Source organism: Cibotium barometz, chromosome 15 (assembly GCF_041138505.1).
Source record: "Cibotium barometz isolate CiBa-2024 chromosome 15, ASM4113850v1, whole genome shotgun sequence".
Classification (NCBI taxonomy): domain Eukaryota; kingdom Viridiplantae; phylum Streptophyta; class Polypodiopsida; order Cyatheales; family Cibotiaceae; genus Cibotium; species Cibotium barometz.
This window is the reverse complement of record NC_141060.1, coordinates 19,203,664-19,228,175: the sequence shown is the minus strand read 5'-3', so window position 1 is coordinate 19,228,175 and position 24,512 is coordinate 19,203,664. Positions and strand designations below refer to the sequence as shown.

The 24,512-nt window shown below is 45.1% G+C and overlaps 1 protein-coding gene across 2 annotated transcripts in view; it reads left to right on the top strand.

Moving 5' to 3' along the window:
* LOC147631032 (uncharacterized) overlaps positions 1-24,512 on the top strand; it is an 89,177-nt gene that overhangs the window by 6,281 nt on the left and 58,384 nt on the right. The window contains exons 2-8 of one of the 2 annotated variants that reach the window (XM_086809362.1): positions 9,311-9,432; positions 12,899-12,969; positions 13,089-13,184; positions 18,128-18,273; positions 18,617-18,718; positions 18,813-18,899; positions 18,988-19,161. In XM_086809362.1, the coding sequence (XP_086665488.1) occupies positions 9,311-9,432; positions 12,899-12,969; positions 13,089-13,184; positions 18,128-18,273; positions 18,617-18,718; positions 18,813-18,899; positions 18,988-19,161 (798 nt within the window). The remainder of the gene's footprint in view (positions 1-9,310; positions 9,433-12,898; positions 12,970-13,088; positions 13,185-18,127; positions 18,274-18,616; positions 18,719-18,812; positions 18,900-18,987; positions 19,162-24,512) is intronic. The other variant, XM_086809363.1, reaches the window with a different exon arrangement.

The window sequence follows — 24,512 nt, the reverse complement described above, 5'->3', positions numbered from 1 at the left end:
TTACCAGACTGCCACTCATCACAGACCTGAGGACCCGGGAGAGAGAGTGTTGAAAGCATGTATACTCCATTCTCCACTCCGCCTTCCCAAACCACTTGGCCTGTTGCTTTGTTCCGGAGAGCAACAAAATGCTCATCAAACTCCACCCGTACGCCAGTCTTGCAAACCTGATGCACTGACAACAGATGAAAACCAAGTGCCGGAACATACAACACCTGGAAGGAATGCTTTCCCCCTCTGCCATCGGGAACTATCTCCATCCTGCCCTCATTGTGAACTGGGATAGTGGACGTATCCCCAGTAAGAATATGACCAGAAATCCTGCAGAGATCCTGTAAGCTGGAACGGGAAGGAGTCGTATGCTTGGAAGCACCACTATCGAGAATCCACTCCCGAGTATCCGTTGCGGAGAGTCCTCCAATCTCCTCCCTGCCTGAAGAAAATGAAGCATCGGTGTCCATCACCTCCAGGTGCACAAAAGCCGGAGTCTTCATGATTGCTGCTGAGGAGTCTTCACCCTTCTCGGTCTTCCGCTTGGGACAGTGCCTCCAATAGTGGCCTTTCTCGCCACAATCATTACAGGTCCTCTCTGCCTTCAATTTCTCGCGGTGAGCGTCGGACTTCTTCTCAGAAGACTTCTCCGATGAAGCCTTTTCTTTGCCCGAGTTATGGCCTTTCGACCGTTGGCCAGTTAAGGCCTTCGAACCTCCACCCTGAGGAGGGTTCGTGAATCGTTCCTCCTGGTCCAGGACCATGCGCACAAGCTACTCCCATGTGATGGTGCTGAGCCTGCCACTGGTAATCAAAGACGAGTAAAATGCTGAGTACGAAGAGGGCAAGTGTGACAGCAACGTGATGGCCATGTCCTCTGACGATATCTCCTTCCCAGCTTGAAGAACTTCCTGCTGAAGAGCCTGCAGCTTGTTAATATGCTCCCGCATTGTCGACGACTTTGCAGGGCTCATAACCTGCATCTGTACTTCCAAGGAAATCCTCTTCATGGGCGATACCTTGTTGTAAAGTGAGGCCAAATGCTGTCATATACCTCTGGCCAGCGTCATATGCTTTACATGATTGATTACCTGTGGTGTGCAGTTGAGGAAAATAAACGAACAGACTCTGGCGTTGACACGATCCCACATCTGTGTCTAAGCCTCCCGGTCCTTTTGGGTTGACGGTAACTCCCCTTCCTTCTACTTCTGGCTGTGGAACACCAACAACGATGAAATCGGCGAGGTCGTAAGACTCCAGAACAGATTCCATCATAACCTTCCATATGCCGTAGTTACTCCCGTCCAACTGACGGTCCACCGGGAACGTGGGGAGAGTCGGGATCTTCACATGCCTCTCGGCCATCTCAAACAGATCTGCCATTGCGGGGATGCACTTTGAATAGGGTGGGTGGCTGGGAACAAAGAAGAACTAAAACCTGCAAGTGGCTGTCCAGCAAATCAGCCCGCCTTCCTCTTGCTTCTCCTCTTCCCGAACAGTCCAAAGCAGTCCACCAATCAACCACAAAACAGTCCCCCTCTTGCTCACACAAATCCCAAGACCTATCTAGAGCCTAGGGCTCTGATACCATGTCAGAATATGCAGCGAAGATGATGACCAGATCTGGGAACACGAGCAAAAAATGCATGCAGAAAAACAGCACAAGAGAGAGAGAGATGTAGGCGTGTAACTCTGCTCTGATATACACAAGAAGATCCCGAATATGATACACTGAGTGGTATGGGGGTGGGGGCCTATTTATATGCCCCCACATGTGCAGTCGGCTTGCTGTAGGCAGCCGACTGGACACAAGAAGCCTCACGACTGGATAAACATAGTCGGCCAGCATCAAGATGGGTCGGCCAGCAACAGGAGAGTCCCACGACTCATGAGGTGCAGTCGGCTATCTCACAGATGCAGTCGGCCAGGCTCAGGGTCCACCTGCCACTACAGGGCTGCCTCCCAAGCCATAGAAAAATGGGAAAAAATAGGGGAAAAATGCGGGGAGTGAGGAAAAATGATAAAACACCTGATAAGGGCGGGCACACCCACAACAAAGGCCCTGGTGTATAAAACTGGACAGGAGATGACTTCTAACAAAGGTATCCTCGTAGTCGATGCTTGGCCGCTGAGCATAACCTTTAGCCACGAGTTTGGCTTTGTGTTTGACCATCGACCCATCTGACGCATATTTGGTCTTAAAGACCCATTTGACACCAATGACTGACCGTTTCGACGGCCTCGGTACCAACTCCCATGTGTTCTTCTTCTCGATGGCATCAAGTTCCACCTGCATGGCTTTCCTCTAAGTATCCTGTGAAAGGGCTTCCTTAACGGAAGTGGGCTCCTTGTCCCGCATAATACGAGACATCAAAGCATAGTTTACCTGAAGAAGCTCCGCTGTATTGCTTTTGTCGCGGACTCTGTGCAATCTTCAAGGGCCGTTCTCTGTGGTCCACTCGGAGGGTAGCTCCGTGTCTCCTAACTCCCGAAGGGTGTCCATCAACCACCTGGGTACTCGAACAGATCGTGGAGCCTCCTGCCGTTGCGGGGGCTCTACTCCAGCTGCGGGCTCAACCTCCTGTACTGACTGTGGTTGATCAACTGGAACAATGGTCTAGGAATCATCATCAGATTCCTCTGGATCTCCAAGAAGTGGCGGCTCCTCGACAGTGGATAACATGCTCATCAAAGACCACATCTCGGCTGACAACAATCTCATTCCTCTCTGGATCATACAATCTATTATACCCCACAAATATACGCTTGCGGGATTCAGAATCAAGCTTCCCCCTCTGCTTCTTCGGAATATGTACATACGCATCGCTCCCAAAAACACGGAAGTGGGAGACATCAGGTTTCCTGCCAAAGTATGCCTCAAACGGAGTCATATTAGGTACTAAGTCATTGGAGACCGGTTGAGGGTATTGACAGCCGTTGCCCACAGCCTCTCCCCAAAGTGGACGAGGAAGATCACGATGCCTCAGCATGGTCCTCGCCATCTCCACCACAGTCCTGTTTTTGCGTTCTACAACTCCATTCTCTGAAGGCGATCCTATATTGGCCAGTTTCCTCTTGATGCCATGATCTGCACAAAATCTGAGGAAAACATTCGAAGAGAATTCACCCCCTTTGTCAGCTCTGAGAGTCTTTACTTGCAATCTAGACTCTTTCTCCACCATCACGTGCCAATCCTTGAACCGTGCAAAAGCTTGGTCCTTTTGTGAAAGAAAGTAGACCCACGTGAATCTGGTACAGTCATCAACAAGCAGCATGAAATAGAGAGATCCTCCCAATGATGGTGTCTGCTGAGGTCCACACAAATCAGTGTGAATCAACGCCAATGGTTTTGAAGCCCGCTTGGAAGCCTGCTTCCGAAATGTTTTCCTGTGCTGCTTACCACGTATGCAAGAACTGCAACGTCCTTGCCTGCTGCCAACGTCTGGCAAGCCAACCACCATCTGGTCCCGGAAAGCTCGCTGCAGTCCACATTTAAGTGGCCAAAACGAAAGTGCCACAGATCTCCGACCTGAGAACCTGTCAATGAGGAGAGTGCAGAGAGCTTGTAGATACCATTCTCCACACCGCCTTCCCAAACAACCTGGCCAGTTTCACGGTCTCGTAGAGCAACTGAATGCTCCTCAAATTCCACGCGAAAGCCAGTCTTGCATACTTCATGCACCGACAGAAGATGAAAACCAAGAGCAGGGACGTAAAGAACACGAAAGGCATGCTTGCCCTCCTTGTCGTCGGGAATAATCTCCATCTGGCCCTCACTGTGTATCGGAATGGTGGAGTTGTCGCCAATGAAGATGCGACCTGATTGCGGTTTCAGATCCAAAAAGAAGTCTCGGGACGGAGTCATGTGCCTGGAAGCACCACTGTCAAGAATCCATTCCCGGGTATCCTTTGCGGTGAATCCAACTGCCTCCTCGCTCGAAGACGATGAAGCATCTGAGTCCATCATCTCTAAGTGCACAAATGCAGGAGTCTTTGCAGCTGAGGCTGAAGAATCAGCACTCTTCCCAGTCCGCTTAGGACACTTCCTCCAATAGTGGCCTTTCTCGCCACAATCATTGCAGGACCTCTCGGCCTTCAATTTCTCTCGATCTGTCTTAGGCTTCTCCTCAGAAGACTTCTCTAGTGAAGCCTTTCCTTTGCCCTTGTTGTTATTCTGGCCTTTCGGCCGTTGGCCAGTTAAGGCCTCCGAACCTCTGCTGTGAGGAGGGTTCGTGAATCGTTCCTCCTGGTCCAAGACCATGGGCACAAGCTCCTCCCATGTAATGTTGCTGAGCCTGCCACTAGTAATCAAAGAGGAGTAGAAAGCGGAATACTGAGACGGAAAGTGGGACAGCAAAGTAATGGCCATATCTTCTGATAATATCTCCTTCCCAGCTTGGAGGACTTCCTGTTGAAGGGCCTGCAGCTTGTTAATGTGCTCCTGCATTGTCGACGACTTTGTAGGGTTCATAACCCGCATATGTACTTCCAAGGAAATCCTCTTCATGGGCGATACCCTGTTATAAAGAGAAGCCAAGTGCTGCCATATGCCTCTGGCCAGCGTCATATGCTTTACGTGATTGATTACTTGCGGTGTGCAGTTGAGGAAGATAAATGAACAGACCCTGGCGTTGACACAATCCCACATCTGTGCCTGTGCCTCGTGGTCCTTCCTGGTTGACTGTAACTCCCCTTCCTCTGCTTCCGGCCGTGGAACCCCGATAACGATGAAATCAGCAAGGTCATATGACTCCAGCACAGACTCCATCATAACCTACCAGATGTCGTAATTGTTCCCGTCCAACTGACGGTCTACTGGGAACGTGGGGAGTGTTGGGATCTTCACATGCTTCTCAGCCATCTCTAACAAATCTGCCATCGCGGGGATGTAATTGAAAAAATGGTGGGTGGGTGGGAAAAGAAACTTTAAACCTGCAAGTGGCTGTCCAACAACTCAGCCCGCCTTCCTCTTGCTTCTTCTCTTTCCTAATAGTCCCTAACAATCCACCAATCAGCAACACAACAATCCCCCTCTTGCTCAGAAAACTCCCAAGATCTTTCAATAGCCTAGGGCTCTGATACCATGTCAAAATACGCAGCGGAGACGATAACCAAATCTGAGACCACAAGAGCAAGTAGAGTGCAGAAAATAGACAGCACAAAAGAAGGAGAGAGATAGGCATGTAACTCTGCTCTATACACAAGATCGCGAAGTGTAAAACAAGATACAATGGTGTGGGGGCCATGGGGCCATTTTATATGGCCCCAAACATGCAGTCGGCCTGTAGAAAAGGCAGCCGACTGGACCTAAATGTCCACGACCAGCTCCATCCACCAGTCGGCCAGCTGTACACAGTCGGCCAGCATACATGAGGTTGGGGACCAGAAGGAGCAGTCGGCTAGCATCGAGGACATCCTAACCAGCAGTCGGCTAGTGTTTGGTTCAGCCAGGGTGCAAAGAACTATCTTCCACACCTGGTAAAAATAGGGAAAAAATGGGAAAAAATGGGAAAAAATACGGGGAGTGAGGAAAAATGAGAAAGCACCTACAAAGGGCGGGCACACCCACAACAGAGGCCCTGGTGTCTGATAAAGACAAGAGATGACTTCTAACACTATCACCCTTTCTTTTTGGTCTCTACATTGATGAGATCTCGAGCTTCAATGACGGATTAGGTGGGACTGGCTCCACACTGGAAGGCAGTGATTCCCTACTACTCTATGCAGATGACATCGTCCTTTCAAATTCAGCCGAGGGACTTCGGAGACATTTGGATGCCTTACATGATTTTTGCACTCATCGGGATCTCAGTGTTAACCTTGGTAAAACCAAGGTAATGGTCTTCAATACCTCCCACTGTCACGTAGCCTGTAATGGCATGTGGGAGCTTGATCAGATGCGGAGCCTGAATGCCGGAGTGCGGATGGCGAGTGGTCTAGGAGTGAGGGCGCCCAATTCGGAGTACTTGGGCGGCTGGTTAGGCTTATTGGAGGGCAGGTCCCTGTAAGCACGCGGGAGAGTGGTGTTTTCCACACTTCCTTCTATGGCTTGGTGGTGACTAGAGCTCTTGGCCCTTTTGTGCTATGGTGGGCGTAACATTGTTATCAGAGCTAGCGTTGTCCTCTTTCCTGCTCATGTACGTGTGTGGTGCTCTCTCTGTTGTTCTCTCTTCGTGTGTGAAGCGGACCTCAAAAAGATAAGGTTTCTTGCCTTTGATTTTAAATGGTTCTCCCTCTCTCATTTTTCTGTGCAACAATGGTTTCTGTGTTCTAAGAAGAAGGAAATTGTCATATGTGTGCACAATAGAGTGTGTGCACCGCCATTGCCATTTAAGTGTGTGTGTGTGTGTGAAGCACACCCAGAAGAGAAGAATTGAATAGTGAAGGCTCTCTCACTGTAACACGCGGAAGCTCTGGGGGTCTTCTTTCAGCCCTAAAACCATCTAATGCAAAACGCAGACATGAACAGAGAGTAGAGAGAGAGAGAGATGCTGAAAATTCAGTATATTAATATAGTACAAAAAGGTACTCAATCCACAACCCTAGGCTGCCTTGTAAAAAAGGTGATAGACATCCAAAAGTCTAGTCCCTACTTGGTCCCTAATGATCCACCCCATAAAGGAATGAATGAATAAAACTATGAGCACACTTTGCTATTTATAGTCTCTTAATCTTAATGGAGAGCCGGCCGACTGGACTGCTCTTGATGCTCCTGTAGCCGCCTGGTTTTCTAATTCAGCCGACAGCCCCTTCTGGTCTCAGCCGCGACAGCTCCTGTTCTGTTTCTGGTACAGTCGACAGGGGTCCAAGTCCATTCTCCAATCCAACACTGCACCTTGTGCTCCAAGTCCTACCTCTATCTGGTTCATACTCTGTATCTGGTTGCCTCTTCTGGACCAGCACCTGAGAATGTCCATGGCATCTTTCATGCACATGACACTCACACTCAATACTGTGTGTAGAGAAACCTCAACGGAGAATAAATGAAAATCATTGTAGAGCCGTACATCTATTTGTGCATGCAAGGAGAATCGAGAACGAGAAATTATAGTTATTTTTTAAAATTTAATTTACTCTCTTCCATGCACCCTTTTGATGCCTGGCGCATCACTGAAGCTGGTTATTCGTGTTCGCTGGAGGAACAGTGGTCGGATGCGCGCTTCAAGAGAGGTGGAGAGCCAAGGCAGAAGTTGAGGGGGACAATTCTTGGCGGCATAGGTGGAGAGACGAGGGAGAAGTTGAGTGGGGCAAATCGGTAGAGGCAGAGCACTCGCCACCATGCAGAAGCACGAAAGAATAGCGAGTGGTGCAGACTTGAGCCCCCAGCGAGGAGCTGAATGAGACGCTTTTGGCGTGCATCAACTGCCGCGCTTGTTAGTTTCTTCTTCTCGGTGCTACACCTCCTCCTTAGGCGGCATTGCCCTTTGTTGAAATGTGCAATGTAAAATGAATGGGTTATTTGGTTGAGTATGTGGGAAAGCACCTTTGAGGTGCAAGATAATTTGTGTGGTGTGAATGTCACCGATTTGGTCCTCTCACCAGTCTTGAATAGTGTTTCACACACTGTCTGGAACCAAGGTGTGAACGGGGATTTTCCACAAAAGAAAGCTATTGCATTTTATAGGCATGGTTTAGCCTGAAAGATGGCCATACAGCATGAGCAGCATGGGATTTTATTCATCAAAGTGACTCATAACATTTATAAATCAGTGTGTTCATATATCATTAATGATGGGCTGGACATATTATTATTTTTGGGCTTGGATAGGTGGACAAAAGAAGGCACCTAGATGAAACTTGGGCATCAAGCCAAGAAAAGCATAAAGTTGATATTTTTGGGCCAAAACTTGGAGTACAAGCCAAGGAAAGCATAAAGTGGATATTTTTGGGCCAAAACTTGGACTACAAGCCAAGGAAAGCATAAAGTGGATATTTTGGGTTGGTTCAACCACTTTTAGCTAAAAAGTGGAAAAGCACTTCAAAAATAGAGCTAGTCGACTCTATTAAAGCAGGTTTGGGCTGTTTTATCATCATGCGCATCCCTCTTGGAGTTTTTCTCTCTTCTCTACTCGCCGACTTGCTCCAAAGATTCTACCGGGCTGGTCGACTTCCTCCATAGATGCTGACAGGGCTGGCCGACTGCAGACTCTCTCTCTCTTCTTTGTTGCGCTGGCCGTACAGCACACAGCCCTGTCTTCCCTCTTGCATAGGCCGTATAGAGGCTATACAACACCTCCTCTACTCTCTACACTGACTGTACGGATGGTATAGCAGCTATACAGTGGTGTTGCAGCCGCACAGAAGGCGGTACAGGTTTCCACAACAAAGGGGTATTTTTGGCTGTTTTTATGGACTGTTTTCAGGGCTGATTTGAGAGCTCTTCGGGGGCTGATTTGGCACGGAGTTTAGGGCAGCTTTTGGCTCCGTACCGGGCTGATTTATGGATGGTTTATGAGCTGATTTTTGAGGACTGTTTTGGGACAGTTTTGGACAGCTCCTAGAGATGTTTGTATCTTGGCACTATGTTTGTATCTTGGCACTGGATAGAAATCTAGGCAAGATCTGTGCTGATGCTTTGTGGAAAATCCGGTGCTGTATGCACCCACACCTTGGTATCCTGTAAAAGCTTGTGTGTGAAAAAAGAAGTTCCTACGGGGGGCCGGCCGTTCCGGCTCAGTGCGGTGTTATTGTATTATTTAAGGCTCTTCCGTTGTGTTGTGATGCTCTGTCTTTCGTATTTGAAGTGTTGGTTTATTCAATTGTTCCGGGTTCCCTATCGGTTTTAGTGAATGTTGAGAGCCACATAAAAGAATGTGGAAAAGGGAGGGCCACATGGATGATGATGTGTGAAGTGGGATAAGGCTAGAAAACCTATATCATTGTATGATTTATTGGGGAATGCAATATAGGGCTAGATACTTACCTTCATTGGGGAATCCCTACTGATGTATTGTAGGGCTAGATACTTACCTTCAGTTCTTTCTTTTCTTTTCCAGACAGTGTATCAGATGTCACATGGTTGTAACTTTGGTCTCATAGGTCACTTTGGCCTTTTGAAGATGTTAATATAACATTTCATTTCATTTCTCTCTAGTCATGGAGTTTCTTGTGTGGTTTAATCTACCTTAGTGTTTATGTTTAATCTTTGTGTCTATCACCATGATCAATCCTATATTAGGATTGTTAACATGGTATTAGAGCCAAGGTGGGCTCTTGGTCATGGTGAATACTTATGTATAGTTTCTTGGTTATGTGTTCATTTGATTAAGCATTATTTTCATTCTATCATGAAAAAATTTAGCATACTCATTATCATTAGTATTGCATTTGGAGAGAGACTATGTTGCTGGTGATTCGAGAGATCGTGAAGCTGCCTACAAAGCTGAAAATGGAAATTTTAGCAAAGATGGAGTCTTGGAAGCTGCCTCATCATCAAGGAAGGTGCGAATTGCTGTTCTTTGTAACATTGAAGGTTGGTTTTTTGTGGATTTTGCCTCAGTAAAGTATTGGTGAGCATTGGAGAATGCTGAATTTGAAGAAGGGTTGCTAAGTGATGGAATATGTGAATCCCATTATTCTTTGCATTTGGGCAAAGAGGTTGAAGGTGCGTGCTTGTTCATGTAAAAACAAGCAATTGTGGGGACTGGTTGGAGCTGATTGTGTGAGGGCAAGAGGACGGAAGGACCAGATGTACGAGAGATCAGAGCAAAACAACACAGCATGAAATAGGTGAGTGAGTCTATATATAATGGTGAGTGAACATATGTACAAAAGCCCTTTGATGTGAGGTGACTCTGAGTAGAAGAAGACCAGTGCAGAAGCAAAGACGATGTTGGAGTTGAAGCACGGTCGGTGATGAAGGCTCGCGTCGATGTGAGGCAAAGGCGTAGAGCTATATAACAAGAAGATTCAGCACGTTGGTAGTGTAGCCTGGTAGCGTAGTCTACAAACTTGAGTTGTCGGAGAGCTCTCGAGTACATTTAGTTTTTCATGTTAGTGGCATGTGAAAACAGTGTATCACTTGGGCAACGTAGTTTGCCTTGAAGTTCTAGTTGTGTCCTTACAATTATGATCACTTCCATTTGAATCAGAGAGGATTCATGGGTTTAGAGATTGGAACACAAGGCATACTGTGTATTGTAGTCACTTGTTAACTGGAAGGATAGGTCAGAGGAGGCGTGAACATTAGAACAATTAAATACGCTTACCAAAAGCTTTCTTCAGTTTGTTTTGGCGGACAAAAACTATTCTTAAGAGGGGGGAGGGGAGAAGGTAATATCATGTAGCTTGTAACGGTGTGTGGGAGCTCGACCGATGTGGAGCTCGAATGTCGGAGTGTGGACGGCGAGTGTATCCAGAGTCCAGGGATGAGGGCGCCCAAGTCGGTGTACTTGGATAGCCGGGTAGGCTTATGGGCGGGCAGGCTCCTATAAGTGCCCGGGAGTGTGGTGTTATCCACACTCCTTTCTATGGCTGTGTGGTGACTAGAGCTCTTGACTCTCTTGTGCTATGGTGGGCGTAACACCCTCTCTTTACATATAGTGGTGATCCTGTGGAGATTGTATCATCCTATGACTACCTTGTTGAGATATCGAGCTCAACTAGTGTTGCGGACATTGATGACCCGCCTTGGGTGATAGCTTTCGCACTTATGCCACTAGCACAGTTGGTAAGATTATGGTTGATATGGTGCCAGTGGATGACAGGTTGTGTGATAGCCACATTTGGATTACTAGAGTATGACATAGTTATAGCATGAGCTTATATAGTCAGGTTCCCACTATGGACCGACCATTTGTATGTGATAGTAGGAGAGTACTTTCCCTTATAGTATGTACTCTTATCTCTTTAGTTTATGGTTGTAGAGAAAAGAAGAAGATAGAAGAAAAATTCAGCCATCCATCTCTCTCGTGTCTTGCTCTCTCTTGTATGTGCGTGTTTGTTTGCAAGGAACTTAAGCTCTCCCTTCCCTTGCATTCTCTTTATGGAATCAAAGCTCCGGTTTGTGTGAGAGCTGAGGAGGCAAACAAGAGGCAAGAATGAGGCAATCAAGGAAGTGGTATACGGGTAAGGGTATTTCCATCTCTTTTCCTTTTTGATTTTGGAGCAACACCTTTGGTAGCTATGAGAGCTACATGCAGAAAGGGAAGTCACTGTCTTAGATTGAGGCATGGGTGAAGGAAGAAGACCATATTGTGTGCAGTTAACTGTGTTAACTAAGTTTCGGCATGATTCCGGCGTGTTTTGGGTCTCGTTTTGGCTTTGCAAGTTTTCCTTAGGCGCTCCGTGAAAGTGTTGTTTTTTACTGTGTATGCTCAATTTCTTGTTCGGTTCAAAGTTGTAGTAGAAACTCGATTGCAGAATTATGCAGAGAATCTGTGATTTGCAGGTGGTTGTTGGATAGATGTTTGTGTGACAGTTTCATATATAGTTGCAGTATAATAGGTGTGATTACAAGTTTTCTTTAAAGTGAAGAAGTATTTGTAAGCACTGTTTGGTAAGTTGTTGGAGGTAAAGATGTCTGACAGTCTATTCCAGATTGTGAGCGAGAAGCTAGACAAGAATAACTTCTAAGCATGGAAGTTCAGGATGACCAATTTCTTTATGGGAAAAAGGATTTTGGGAGTTCATCACGGGTGATGAAAAGGAGCCAAAAATTGATGAAGAAAATCCCATTCCACACAGCACAAGTGCAGGCATATAAAGCATGGCATGAAAGAGCCAGAAAGGCGTTGTACTGGTTGTCTGTCAGTTTGATAGACTCTATGATTGTGCATATACAGGATGCACGAATGCCTAAGGAGGCTTGGGACACTTTGGTGAAGATGTACAACACAAACACTCAAGCTCAGAAGATGCATCTAAACTAGGGGTTGTATATAATGTGACCAGAGGGAAGTTGAGTATAAATGATTACTCAGTGAAGGTTAAAGGACTTGTAGATGTCCTTGCTTCTATTGGATTACTAGTAGATGATGATGATATGGTTTCGGTGATCTTGAATGGTCTTCACAAGGAATACAACTAGTTTTAGACCCCTAGCACATGACATTTTCTTTATTTTAACAATTCGCAACAACTTGGGCACATGAGTGGTAATCTCTTATTTCTAGTCTTGTCACCTCTATTAGCTTGGCTTTTATGTGTCAACATTTCCATTTTTGGAAACCAGTGAGTAAGGCATGAGTCCAAGCATGGAGCACATGATGTGAGGGCCATTAAAATGGTTGGAAAGACATTATAGCTCTGTTGGATGCAAAAGAAAAAAGGCTTTTAATACTTTCTCTACTGTTTTTTAAATTCAAATTGTACAGACAGCCAAGAGGACAAGATTTAAACTTGACAGTTTTTTCAGGTCAATCAATGCTAGAAATCAATGCTCCACCCTCACCATTTCTTGTACTCGGGTTGTGATTCGCTCTAGTTTGTGAGGTCCTTTTTGAGGAGCAGCCATTTTTCAGCAGTCGGGTGCCTAGTAATATGGTTTTGACACCAGATGGGGTCATGTGTGATTAGGATGGTCGTGATGGCTTTGTTGATGTTTTAGCTCCAACGTGTTGGCGGAGCAGTTTGGGGGTTAGAAGCCCGCCATCCTGTCATCTTATAGTGGTTGAAGCTAATTGTATGGCCCAACTCTGTCCTGTACCAAGTTCCAGCCTCTGCCACATTCTTTTGTATGCCATCTAAGCTCCAATGTCAGCTGCACATAGCTGAAGGAAGGTGCCATCTGTTGTAATCTCGTCAGAAGTGAAGAAAGTTTTGTTCTTCTCATCTGTTGTACAAGCTGTGCATCAATGTTGTGTTAGTTCTGTTTTGTGTGAATGCAAATTGCCTTATGCCACAGTTGTGTTTTCTTACATTGAGATTTATAATTTAGTGATTTTTTTTGGACTTGTAAAATTTCCAGATCTGCCCAACAAGACGGGGTGACTGATAGCATGAAGGCTTCAGAAGTTGAATTTCATGTGGCTTCATCAGGTATGAACCCATAAATTATTTTAACAGAAGGTTGTGGACTTGGTTAGCTAGTTGTAAAGTTTCTACAGCTTGGTGAGTCATGGAAATGCATGTCTAACTTGAGGATGGTCTTGTTATAGGTGAATCAAGTTTGACACCTGCAAAGGTAGTGGAAATATTGGATCGCTTTATCGTGGGGCAAGCAGATGCAAAGCGTGCTGTTGCCGTGGCTCTGCGTATGCGTCTATCAGCCTTGTTGCTTGTAAACTTCTGCACAGACTGCTGGTGGACATAAAGCTCTGTAGGTCATGGTCTGTTTAGATTTTTTTTTGTTTTAAGCTCTCAATATTGTTTTTGGGCTGAATGAAAAGCCCATGTAAGTAACATCAGCTTCCCCTACTTGTACGCACTGCACATGATTTTTCAAATCAATTGCCTCGAAGAATTCTTTTCAAAATTATGACTGGTCATTAGTGATAGAGTGTGCATAGAGCGGGAGCAAAGGGAGCACTAGAATGTGCTGACAACACAGCTAATGAATATATGAATGGGAGAGTCCAGCCCACCTATATATAGGTATGGGGCTGGCCGACGGGTCATCAGGGACCCGACCTGGAAGAAAGCCAGAAAATTGGGAAAAATAGGGTGGCCAGCCCACAATCAAGGGCCATAAAAAGGGAACTAATATGGGCAGCATACAAGGATGAAATGCTAACACCCCCTCTGAGCATTAGATGCTGAACAAACTCCAAGAAGCCGAAGATGAGGAGCCAAGGAAGCTTGAGACACTGGTTTGGTGAACAAATCTGCTACATTCTCTGCCGAAGGTCAGTACTCCAAATACAAATCTCCCGCAAGAACCCGTTCACGAACATAGTGATACTAGATCTCGGTGCGTTTCTTACGAACATGAACCACAGGGTTTTTGGCGACGGAGGAAAGCCAAGTTTTGCCAATAATCTCCGCAACCAAATCGCCTCACATGCAACATAGCAAGGTGCTCGATATTCTGCCTCTGTATAGGAAAGCGCCATGATAGGTTGCTTTTTATTGCTCCATGAAATGGCTCCTGACCCAAGTGAGAAAACACAACCAGTGGTTGAACGTTGAGTATCCGAATCTCCAGTCCAGTCTGAATCAGTCAATCAAGAAGAGTGCACCCTTGGCCATAAAAGATGCCGAAATCCAAAGCACCACCTAAGTACCGAAGCACCCTGATAGCACACCACCAATGCCATTGACGGGACTTGGATGTGAAAGAACTCAATAAGCTGACTTTGAAACAAATGTCCAATTGGGAGTAGGTCAGCTATACCAAACATCGGATGAGAATCCAATACTGTCTCAAGTCAATCCTTGGAGAAGCATCAAGAAGAGAGAGCTTCTCACTGGTATCCATAGGAGAAGATACTGGTCTGCACCCAATCATCTGAAACCTGTCAAGAATCTCCCGTGTGTACTTTTGTTGAGAAAAGAAAATTCCCCGAGGGGTCTGCCAAATCTCAAAGCCAAGAAAGTAATGCAGAAGACTAGGATCCGTCATCTCAAACTCTTGCTCCAAAGCATCCATAACTTGAACAGATCCTCATAGAATAAGAACCTGTAAAAACAAGGTCATCAACATAAACCACAATGCTAACAACTTATCCCCTCTCAAGGAGGATATAAAGGTTCAAATCTGCATGAGAGAGGTGCAAGCCAAGCTTTCGAAAGAACTCATCAATCCGTTGGTACCAAGCCCGCAGAGCCTGCTTTAGACCGTACAGGGCTTTTTTCAGCTGATGCCCGTGGTCCTGTCTTCCTGGAATCTCAAATCTCGGTGGCTCATCAACATACACTTCTTGTGTTAGCTGTCCATTCAGGAAAGCCAACTTGACGTCCATCTGGAATATGAGCCATCTATGATATCGTGCAAGAGCAAGAATGGTGCGAATGGTAGTCATCCGAGCCGTCGGAGCGAAGGTCTCATCGAAGTTGACCCTAGGGCGCTAAGCATAGCCCTTGGCAATCAACCTTGCCTTGTTGGTCAGGTGTGCATTGCCCTGCACATGAAGCAATGCCACATGAAGCAATGTCCTGCACATGAAGCAATGCCACATTGCCAGTCCGTATTGTCCGTCACCCTCTGGAATGATGCTAGGTATTCCGGGTGTTCGGCTTGTAGCCAGATATTAGGCACCTTCCAAACTTAAATGTTTTTTGCTTATGTGCTGGTCAGGTTGTTGCTCCCGCTTGCTTCACGTAGATCTGTGGCTGCTCGTCACCCACGTCTCCTCCTCCTCCTCCTTCCTCTTCTTCTCCTCTCTCTCTCTCTCTCTCCCTCCTCCTCCTCCTCCTCCTCCTCCGCCTTCTTCTCCTTCTTCTCTCACTTCTTCTTCTTCTTCTTCTTCTCCCTTTCCCTTCCTTCTCCTTCTCCTCTCTCTCTTGTTCTCTCTTCTCTCTTTCCCTTCTTTCCTTTAAATTCCCCCTCGTCAAAATTTTCCTTTTCCCCCTTCAATTAGCTTCAATTAGGTGACTTTCTTCTTTTCTCCTTTACCTCCTTCTTTTTCCTTGTTCCATTAGGTCATCTTCCCCCACCCTCCCTTCTCCCCCTTCTTCAATTAGGTCAATTTCTCAAATTCCCCTTCATTTAGTTCAAATTGAGCCTTCAATTACTCATGCATATCATGTTTATACCATGTTTTCTTCATCTTTATACTATGTTGTTAGGTGGCATTTCTATGGGTTTTTTTATATTTATAATAAAAAACGCATTTATTTTTTGAAACCTTGAAACCTTGAAGTTAAGGGACGAAACGTTTCGAAACAAAATCTCAAAAACTCGAAAACAAAAAAAACCTTGAAATGTTTCTTGTGACTATGGCATGGACTTCGTAGGCTCTCTTCCAACGTCTATGGGAACCAAGAATACACAATGTATGACCATGAATGACCGGTTGACTAAGTTTTGCATGCTCATTCCTTGCAAGCAGACGGCCACAACAAAGGATATTGCTCGCCTCTTTGGTACCCCGTTTGTGATTCATTAAAGACAATAACTTCAGATAGAGATCCAAGTTTACTTCACATTTTTGGAGATCATTGTTTGATAACTTTGGGACTAAGTACAGTTGTCTAGTGCATTTCATCCATAGATAGATGGTTAGATAGAAGGCCTTTGATGTTCTCAAATCATATTGCCATGACAAGGAGTCGAAATGGAATTAATATCTTCCATTGGTGTAGGCTATATCCTTAACGACACTCATTCATCCATTATTGGCCAGACTCCGTATGAGATAGCATTTGGTTGTCGTTTCTTGTCTCTTCTTACGAGGATGGTGTTGCCATCATTAGAGGCCAACAAGACTACATAAACATTATGAGGGATTATTGAGTCCGTGAAGAAGCGCCTAGTCAAAGCACATGAAGCCTACACCAGGCAAGCCAACAAGTCTAGACAAGAAGTCAACTACAAGGAGGACGATTGGCTATTTCTCCGAATCATGAAGCAACTGTTGAAGCAAGTGGTAGGCAATCGTTATCCCAAGCTATCTTTTTGAAGCTTTGGCCCATTTTCTATTGTGAAGAAGCTCAACGATGTCTCCATGAAGTTGAAGTTACCAGATAGTGCCTCCATCTCGGCAGAGATATCTCTTGCTTCACTTCATCAGCAAGGAGCATTCTGGTGTGACAATTGAGTGAGGATGCAACCGACAAGCTAGCGCACCCACATCGAGAAGTTGTAAATTGGCAGCTCTAAGGCAAGGGCCAACCACATATACTTCGGCAAGGCTAGGGTAAGCTCTTGCCTTAAACAATTGCGTACTTCAACACCTACCATATGGTCACCATAATCTACCTTCACATGTAGTGAAGACAATGTAGCCTCCTTCAACGCATTGTCGTGTGGCTATCATGAGCTACCTTCACATGCTATTTATTATGTGCTATACCTCATTGCTTGTATATGACTTTCCTTCACCATTGCTTGTATTTACCATTAAAATATCATTTTTTGAAATGAACGCTATTTGGGCTTTTTCAAAACAACAGACTATGCATGATGTCTTCCACATCTCATGGTTGAAGCCTTATTTTGCAAGAGGTTCCAGATGAGCAACAGCTTGAAGTAGTCGAGAGGGAGAAGCTATCAAGCCCGAGAAGATTGTTCAAGGACCGAGGCACTCACGAAGCCGTTTGGCTCAATCAAGAGTTCTTCTAGTAGTACCCACAGATATTGGCGGACTACTTGGAAGCATGCAACTTGCATGGTTGGATGCTTGATCAAGAGTTTTGAAACATATAAACCTAGGTGAAGTCTAGAACATGCTAGCTGACAAGTTCGAATATGTTCTAGATGGCAATAGAGCATGCTAGGTGGCATTAGGTGGTAGTGGGCACCTATTGGTTTATTGTGAGATGGAGAGGTTCCTTTGGGGATCTTTATATACTTGTACTTTCTATTGATTTGTTGAATGAGAGCTTAGTGAATTGCTTTGTGGAATTCCTTGTCTGAAGCTTTTCCAGTCTTTACATGATCATTGAATTTGCAGGCTTTTTATTGTTCTAATCACTTTTGTGTCAGCCCATCAGTATCATTAGAGTGCCATTAGTGTGCTTGGTGGCAATCTCATTGGGTTTGTTTTTTGGAAGTGTAAGTTGTAGGTTCATTCTCTTCGAGGCTTTGTGAATTTTTACAAAAACCAGTTAGGAAATCGTGAGAGAAAGGAACAGCTTGAGAGCCTTGCATGCTAGTAGTGGATTCAGGGAAGCTGGCCTGGTTTTGGGCTTTGGTATATTCAGCCCTTGTTAAGATTTGGTACTTTCACACTGTCATATTATTCAGCCTTGCTAGTAGTGGATTCAGGGAAGCTGGCCTGGTTTTGGGCTTTGGTATATTCAGCCCTTATTAAGATTTGGTACTTTCACACTGTCATATTATTAAGAGTGGATACTTTGCAAAAGTGGGCCCGGCCTTGGCTGTTGGGAACCAGCACTGGCATCAATGTTGTGTGATGCAAGTGCTGCTTTTGAGTTTCTTAATTGTTTATATTTTCCTTATGCATTTCAAAGATCATTTGCTTCCATAAGTCAATAGTACATATTTCATATGCTAATTTTTTTCTTTCAAATTTTCACATTAAAATTAGAGTAGTACCGAGGATTGACCTTTGAAGCTGTTGCACTACTCTGGCAGGAAACAGATGGCGCAGGCATCGTGTTCCCCCTGAATTAAGGGAGGAAATTGTTCCCAAAAACATATTAATGATAGGCCCTACAGGATGCGGGAAAACAGAAATCGCAAGAAGGCTGGCAAAGCTTGCAGACGCTCCATTTGTTAAGGTTTAGCTGCCTGTTTTGCTCTTGAAATTTGTTCTTCTTCTTTAGAGACATGAAGCCATGGTCTATAATCAATCATAAATTGAACTTGCAGCTTTTTCACCAAGTCATAGCCTGCGCCTGAGTCCTTAGCTTGCTGTGAGGATTGTTAGTTTTATCTTCTCTGTCTTCCATTTGAACACAAGTGGTTAGATCTGATCTCTAGGTCATGATGAGGCTTCATTGTGTCTTTATGCATGGAGACATTGACATGTCTGATACAGCAATTACGACACAAGCTATGGTATTTTGACATGTGGCAAGTGTGGTGAGATCTTTAGTGAGAAGCATGTGCTTTTGTGCTCAGGTTGAAGCCACTAAATTTACGGAGGTAGGATTTCATGGTCGTGATGTAGATCAAATCATTCGTGATTTGGTTGACAATGCGATTCAACTGCAGCGCCAAAAGGTATACAGAATCGATTACATCCTGTTTCAAAGCTCTGCTTTTGTAAGGTGGAAAAAACATGTTATATTGGTTGTTGTGTCATGAGTACATGTAGGTGCGTTCTCAGCTTACGGAAGAAGTAGAGGAGGCTGTAGCACAACAGATATTGTTTAAATTGACTGGATTGAATGATTCGATAGAGGTGCTCTCAGGCTTCTTAATGTTACATATTGTGGCTTTGCTATTCCATCTTGAAATATATATCTAATAAGCTTTGAACTGATGTTCAGAGTGGGAATCTTACCCCGGAAGAACGAGAAGCCTATCATGGTTATAGGCAGTTGTATTATAGCGGTGGTTTGGATGCCAAGACAATAGCCATTGATTTACCTGAGGGAAGGATGCGCATGCCTTTTGATTTGTCAGGTGCAGGTGGGCTTGGAGTAAGCGACTTTGTTTACAAGGTAATGCTTTTTGATGTATTGCATTCATTTGTAGGCAGTGCACATATATGCACGTGCAGACTCATATGATTTCCATGTATAGAAATGCACCCTTCATAAACATCTATGGAGAGAAACAATACCCGTATGACAAATTTTTAACATGAGGTAGGCTATTAAATTCCATGTTTAGTAATATTTTTATGATCACATGCTAGCATGTATGCCTTCTACAGTATTTATGTTTAAAATAGACTTGTTGACTTTCCTTGAACATCAAGACAACTCTCTTTCTCTCGCTTTCTCTTTATGGACATCAACACAATTATCATCATCCTCTCCAGTGTTAGCCAAACTTTTCAATGAAGCAGTTTGCCAAGGTTTCCCTCACACTTGGTCTTTAAATACTATCATCCTGATCCACAAGGTTGGCAACCCGATGGAGCCAAGTAATCACATGGCTGATCATGGTGAGCAACACGATGGCTAAGCTATATGCATCCGTATTTGAGCCAATGGTGAGCAAATTTGTAGAAACACTTGGGATGAGTCACTCCACCTTGGAGCACATCCTTACACTCAGGGCAGTCATTAAAGAGGCACATGCCAGATCTGAGAAAGTCTATCGCTGCTTTATGGAGTCTTGGAAAGCATTGACACAGTGCGGTGTAAAAAACTCTTTGATCAGCTTTGTTAGCTTGATTTTTCATTAAAATTAATGTGAGTCTTTACCAGTAGGTGATTGACTCTGAGAACTCGAAAAGAAATGCTTGAAGAGACGAGAAGCATGATTGGAGTCAAAGCAAGGCTGTCCACAGCTGCCTCCTCTTTTTGGGTAATGAAGCGGTTGAGAGCAGCTTATTGCCGAGGCATACAAGGAAAAGGCTTTTTAAATACATACAGTGTGTGTGTGAGAGCATATCTTGATAAAGAGTTCTACACCCACTATTGGGCATTGATGACGTTAGTGGGGATGTCGTAGTATCTAGTCCATACTATGCATAATGGAGTTGATAGTTATATAGTCTTGTGGATTGACTACCATGAGTATATAACATGCACGTTCCTAAAAGGTGAATTTGGGCATGTTCTTGGATTCATCTAGGTATATAATTCAGCCGTATTAGTGGATAGGCAGATTTCACATTGTGAAGTTTTTGTCTGAGTTGCGGCTAGTTGATATTGTGCTTATTCTTTCTATCTTTAGCGGTGCATTTGCCCTATCAACTACTTATTTGCTGTACTAATTCTTTCTATTTACTACTTCCCTTAGTGCTAGTCTTCATTATGGCTGAGTCTGCCCTACATCTCCAGAGGTTTGACAGAAACTCAGTACGAAGGGCTTTGTGTGAATATATGTTCTTATGTGTGTGTGTGTGTGAGAGAATATCTTGATACAGAGTTCTACACCCACTATTGGGCACTGATGACGTTAGTGGGGATGTCGTAGTATCTAGTCCATACTATGCATAATGGAGTTGATAGTTATATAGTCTTGTGGGTTGACTACCATGAGTATATAACATGCACGTTCCTAAAAGGTGAATTTGGGCATGTTCTTGGATTCATCTAGGTATATAATTCAGCCGTATTAGTGGACATGCAGATTTCACATTGTGAAGTTTTTGTCCGAGTTGCGGCCAGTTGATATTGTGCTTATTCTTTCTATCGTTAGCGGTGCATTTACCCTATCAACGACTTATTTGCTGTACTAATTCTTTCTATTTACTGGATTCATCTAGGTATATAATTCAGCCGTATTAGTGGACATGCAGATTTCACATTGTGAAGTTTTTGTCCAAGTTGCGGCCAGTTGATATTGTGCTTATTCTTTCTATCGTTAGCGGTGCATTTGCCCTATCAACGACTTATTTGCTGTACTAATCCTTTCTATTTACTACTTCCCTTAGTGCTAGGCTTCATTATGGCTGAGCCTGCTCTGCATCTCCGGAGGTTTGACAGAAACTCAGTACGAAGGGCTTTGTGTGAATATATGCTCTTATGTGTGTGTGTGTGAGCATATCTTGATACAAAGTTCTACACCCACTATTGGGCACTGATGACGTTAGTGGGGATGTCGTAGTATCTAGTCCATACTATGCATAATGGAGTTGATAATTATATAGTCTTGTGGGTTTACTACCATGAGTGTAGGCATATGCTCACTTATGGTAGTGCTATGTGTGAACAGGGCTTAACCAAGGGCACTTTTTCTCATGTGGTTTTTTCCCTTGGACATCAAGTGTGAAAGGACACTTAACATATAATATTTTGTACTTCTATATTATATGGATGTGGCACACATGCAAGGGTTGACTTGCATTTTGTGGATACCACACTTTTGGCTCTCTCTCTCTCTCTCTCTCTCTCTCTCTCTCTCACATTTCTGTGTGTGAGCTTCTCTACCTTGCACCTAACCCTAATGTGCAGGTTTGTGTGTGAGTGTGTGAGTCCAACACCCAACATTTGGTATCAGAGCTGGGAGCTGGGAGCTAGCCGTGAAAATCTGCAGCTGGGAGAAAACCTGCGAAATTCCGTCGACAGACTGCGAATTTTCGTCGCCTGCGTTTTTCCGTCGTCGGACTGTGCCGTCCGTCTGATAGGTCCGTCGTTGCTCCACCGTCCGGCCGCCAATACCGAGCAGCAGTAGTGGGGAGCCCACCACCTTCGCCCAGCCTCGCGGGCGGGTCCGCCTCTGTAGCCGGCGGTGCTACTCCAACGTCCAACGACGCTCAGTTCCGCTGCTCGACTTGCTGTCCGATCGCGCCCCTGCTCCGTCGCGACCTTCGTTGCCCGTCTCGCCGGCGCTCCATCCGACGCCGTCACGCTTCACGCCCGGCCTCGCCCGGCGACAACCCCCCGCTCTGCTCCGTCGACGGTCCATACGTCGCCCCTCCTGCTCCGGCCTCCGTCGCCCAGCTTCCACCGCGCGCTCGCCGTTCCGTCCCGTTTCACCTGACATCGCCCGTTGCTGTTCCGGCGACTCACGACTCACGACTGCAGTGCTCGCCTCAGGCTATGCAGCACCCAGTGCCCGCCTCTGGCTAGCCCGACACCAGCGCCCGCCCCTGCTGGTCCGCCACCGCCCATAGCGCATCTATCCTCTGCACTCCTCGCTGGCTGCCAGTGCGCTTCAGCTCCAGCTCGGCCTGCCGACAGCCCTCTGTCGCCCTGCAGACCTCCTTGACATTTGTAGCTTTGTGTCTTCCTCATCGTTGAGTCTCCAGCTCTGCTGGCTCCCTCTACTCAAATGTCTGCTCCAAGCCTTCTGCCCTTGCACGAAGGTATTACTCTGTACAAATTTTTGGTCAAATACAAATACAGATTTTGCAGCCATTCCAGTGCAGGTCATATGCAGATTTTGCAGACACTTCTGTGCAAGTCAAATTGAAAGGAAAATTGCAGGTAGAATTTGGGGGATTTCTCAATTTCAGGACAAATTGAAAAAATTGGGCATTTTGCTTTGCATGCAATTTGGGGGTTTTCAAAATTGAGGTCAAAATTGGCAAATTGAACCTCTTACATTTGCAGAAATTTGGGGCTTTTATGAAAATTGGCCAATTAGATGCACATTGGAGCAATTGGAGTGCATAAAAATTGGGGATTTTCTGATTGGAGCATGTAATTAGGCATTACAGCTGCGATTTGTCGCGTATGTACACACATTGTGTGTAATTGGACAATTTGGTGCAGGTTTACACTTGCTTTGGTTTGCAGGCATACATTTGCACAGGACATTTGGTTGCCTGGCAGTGCACATTGGTGCTTGGTTTGCTTGCAGATATATTTTGTTGACATGGCACAGAATGCTACAGATGTATTTGGTGTGCTCACCCAGGAGGACAAGCTGGATGGATCTAACTAGTCCCTCTGGAGTTTCATGATCCGTAATTTGCTGGTAGCCAAAGGGCTTTGGGGCATCGTGTGTGGTGATGACACACGCGCACTTACCATACAGCCAGCCACGCCTCAAAGGGGAGGTGCTCAAAGAGCTCCTGATGTAGATCCTGCTCCCACACAAGAGCAGAAGAGATGGGACTCGAGAGATGCACAGGCCATGTAATTGATAGCTCTTTCAGTGAAAAGGACTATTATTCCGCACATTCGTTCATGCAAGACATCCAAGCTTGCATGGGACACATTGGAAGCAATGTATCAGGTACGCAACGAGGCAAGAGTTGCCTACTTGAAGAGGCAATTGGATCTTCTTTCTATGGATGAGGGTGACTCTATGGCAGATTATCTCACCAAAGTGAAAGATTTGCAGGAACAATTGCTCAACATTGATGAGGTTATCCCAGATAGACAGATGGTCACCAACACTCTTCATACTTTACCGCCTTCCTACTTGGGTTTTCACACCTCTCTCAACCTCTCAATGAGAGGAGGTGGTGATCCCGTCACTTTTGAAGAGCTCGTGGGTTTACTCTTGAAGGAAGAGCAAACAAGAGCAAACTTATCGAGCAACCGTGGTGGAGAAAAGGCATTTACAGTCAAGGATAAGGGTAAAGCAAAGAGCTTTAGGCATGGGGGACAACAGTCTAGCAAGGCTGGTCATGGACAGCCCTCGTCTAGTGGTGAAAAGTCTGACAAAGGGGATGCAAACAAGCCCAAAAAGAAGGGCAAATGTCACTACTGCCATAAGCCTGGACACTACATCAGTGAATGTAGGAAGCGGATTGCAAAAGAGAAAAGGAAAGAAGCAGGCAATGCAGTAGCAGACTCTTCTGATGACAAAGCACAGCAATCAGCTAATGTAATCCAAGAAGAGTACACTTTTTTGGTCACATGCACTAGTGACACACCAAGTGCTTTAGACACTGATATGTCTTGCATTGCATCTGATAGACAGAATGCATCATGGTATTTTGATAGTGGTGCTTCGAGCCACATCACTTCATGCAAAGATGTATTTCAGCACTTGGTTTATGCTTCAAAAGGCCGCACTGTATCATGTGCAGATCATACCACATATCCAGTAAAGGGAATTGGTAATGTCATACTTATTGCAGCCAATGGTGCCAATATCTGTATGAAAAATGTATTGTATGTTCCAGGGATAAAGAAAAATCTGCTCTCCGTCTCAGCCATAAACGACCAAGGTTTAAAGGTTGAATTTGAAGATGGGAAGTGTTTGGTAAAAGACCCATCAAAGGGTTATGAAATAGTCACTTCTGGAACACGATACAAAGGCTTGTATAAGCTGGACAGCTATGACAAGCCCACTTATGATGTAAATGCAGTGGCTGCCCACACTCCTGCTATGCATGATGCAGAGCTATGGCATGCTTGTTTTGGGCATGTAAATTTTCAGAATTTGATGCTTTTGCAGAAGCATTATATGGTTGATAATATGCCGCCTCTTGAGTCTC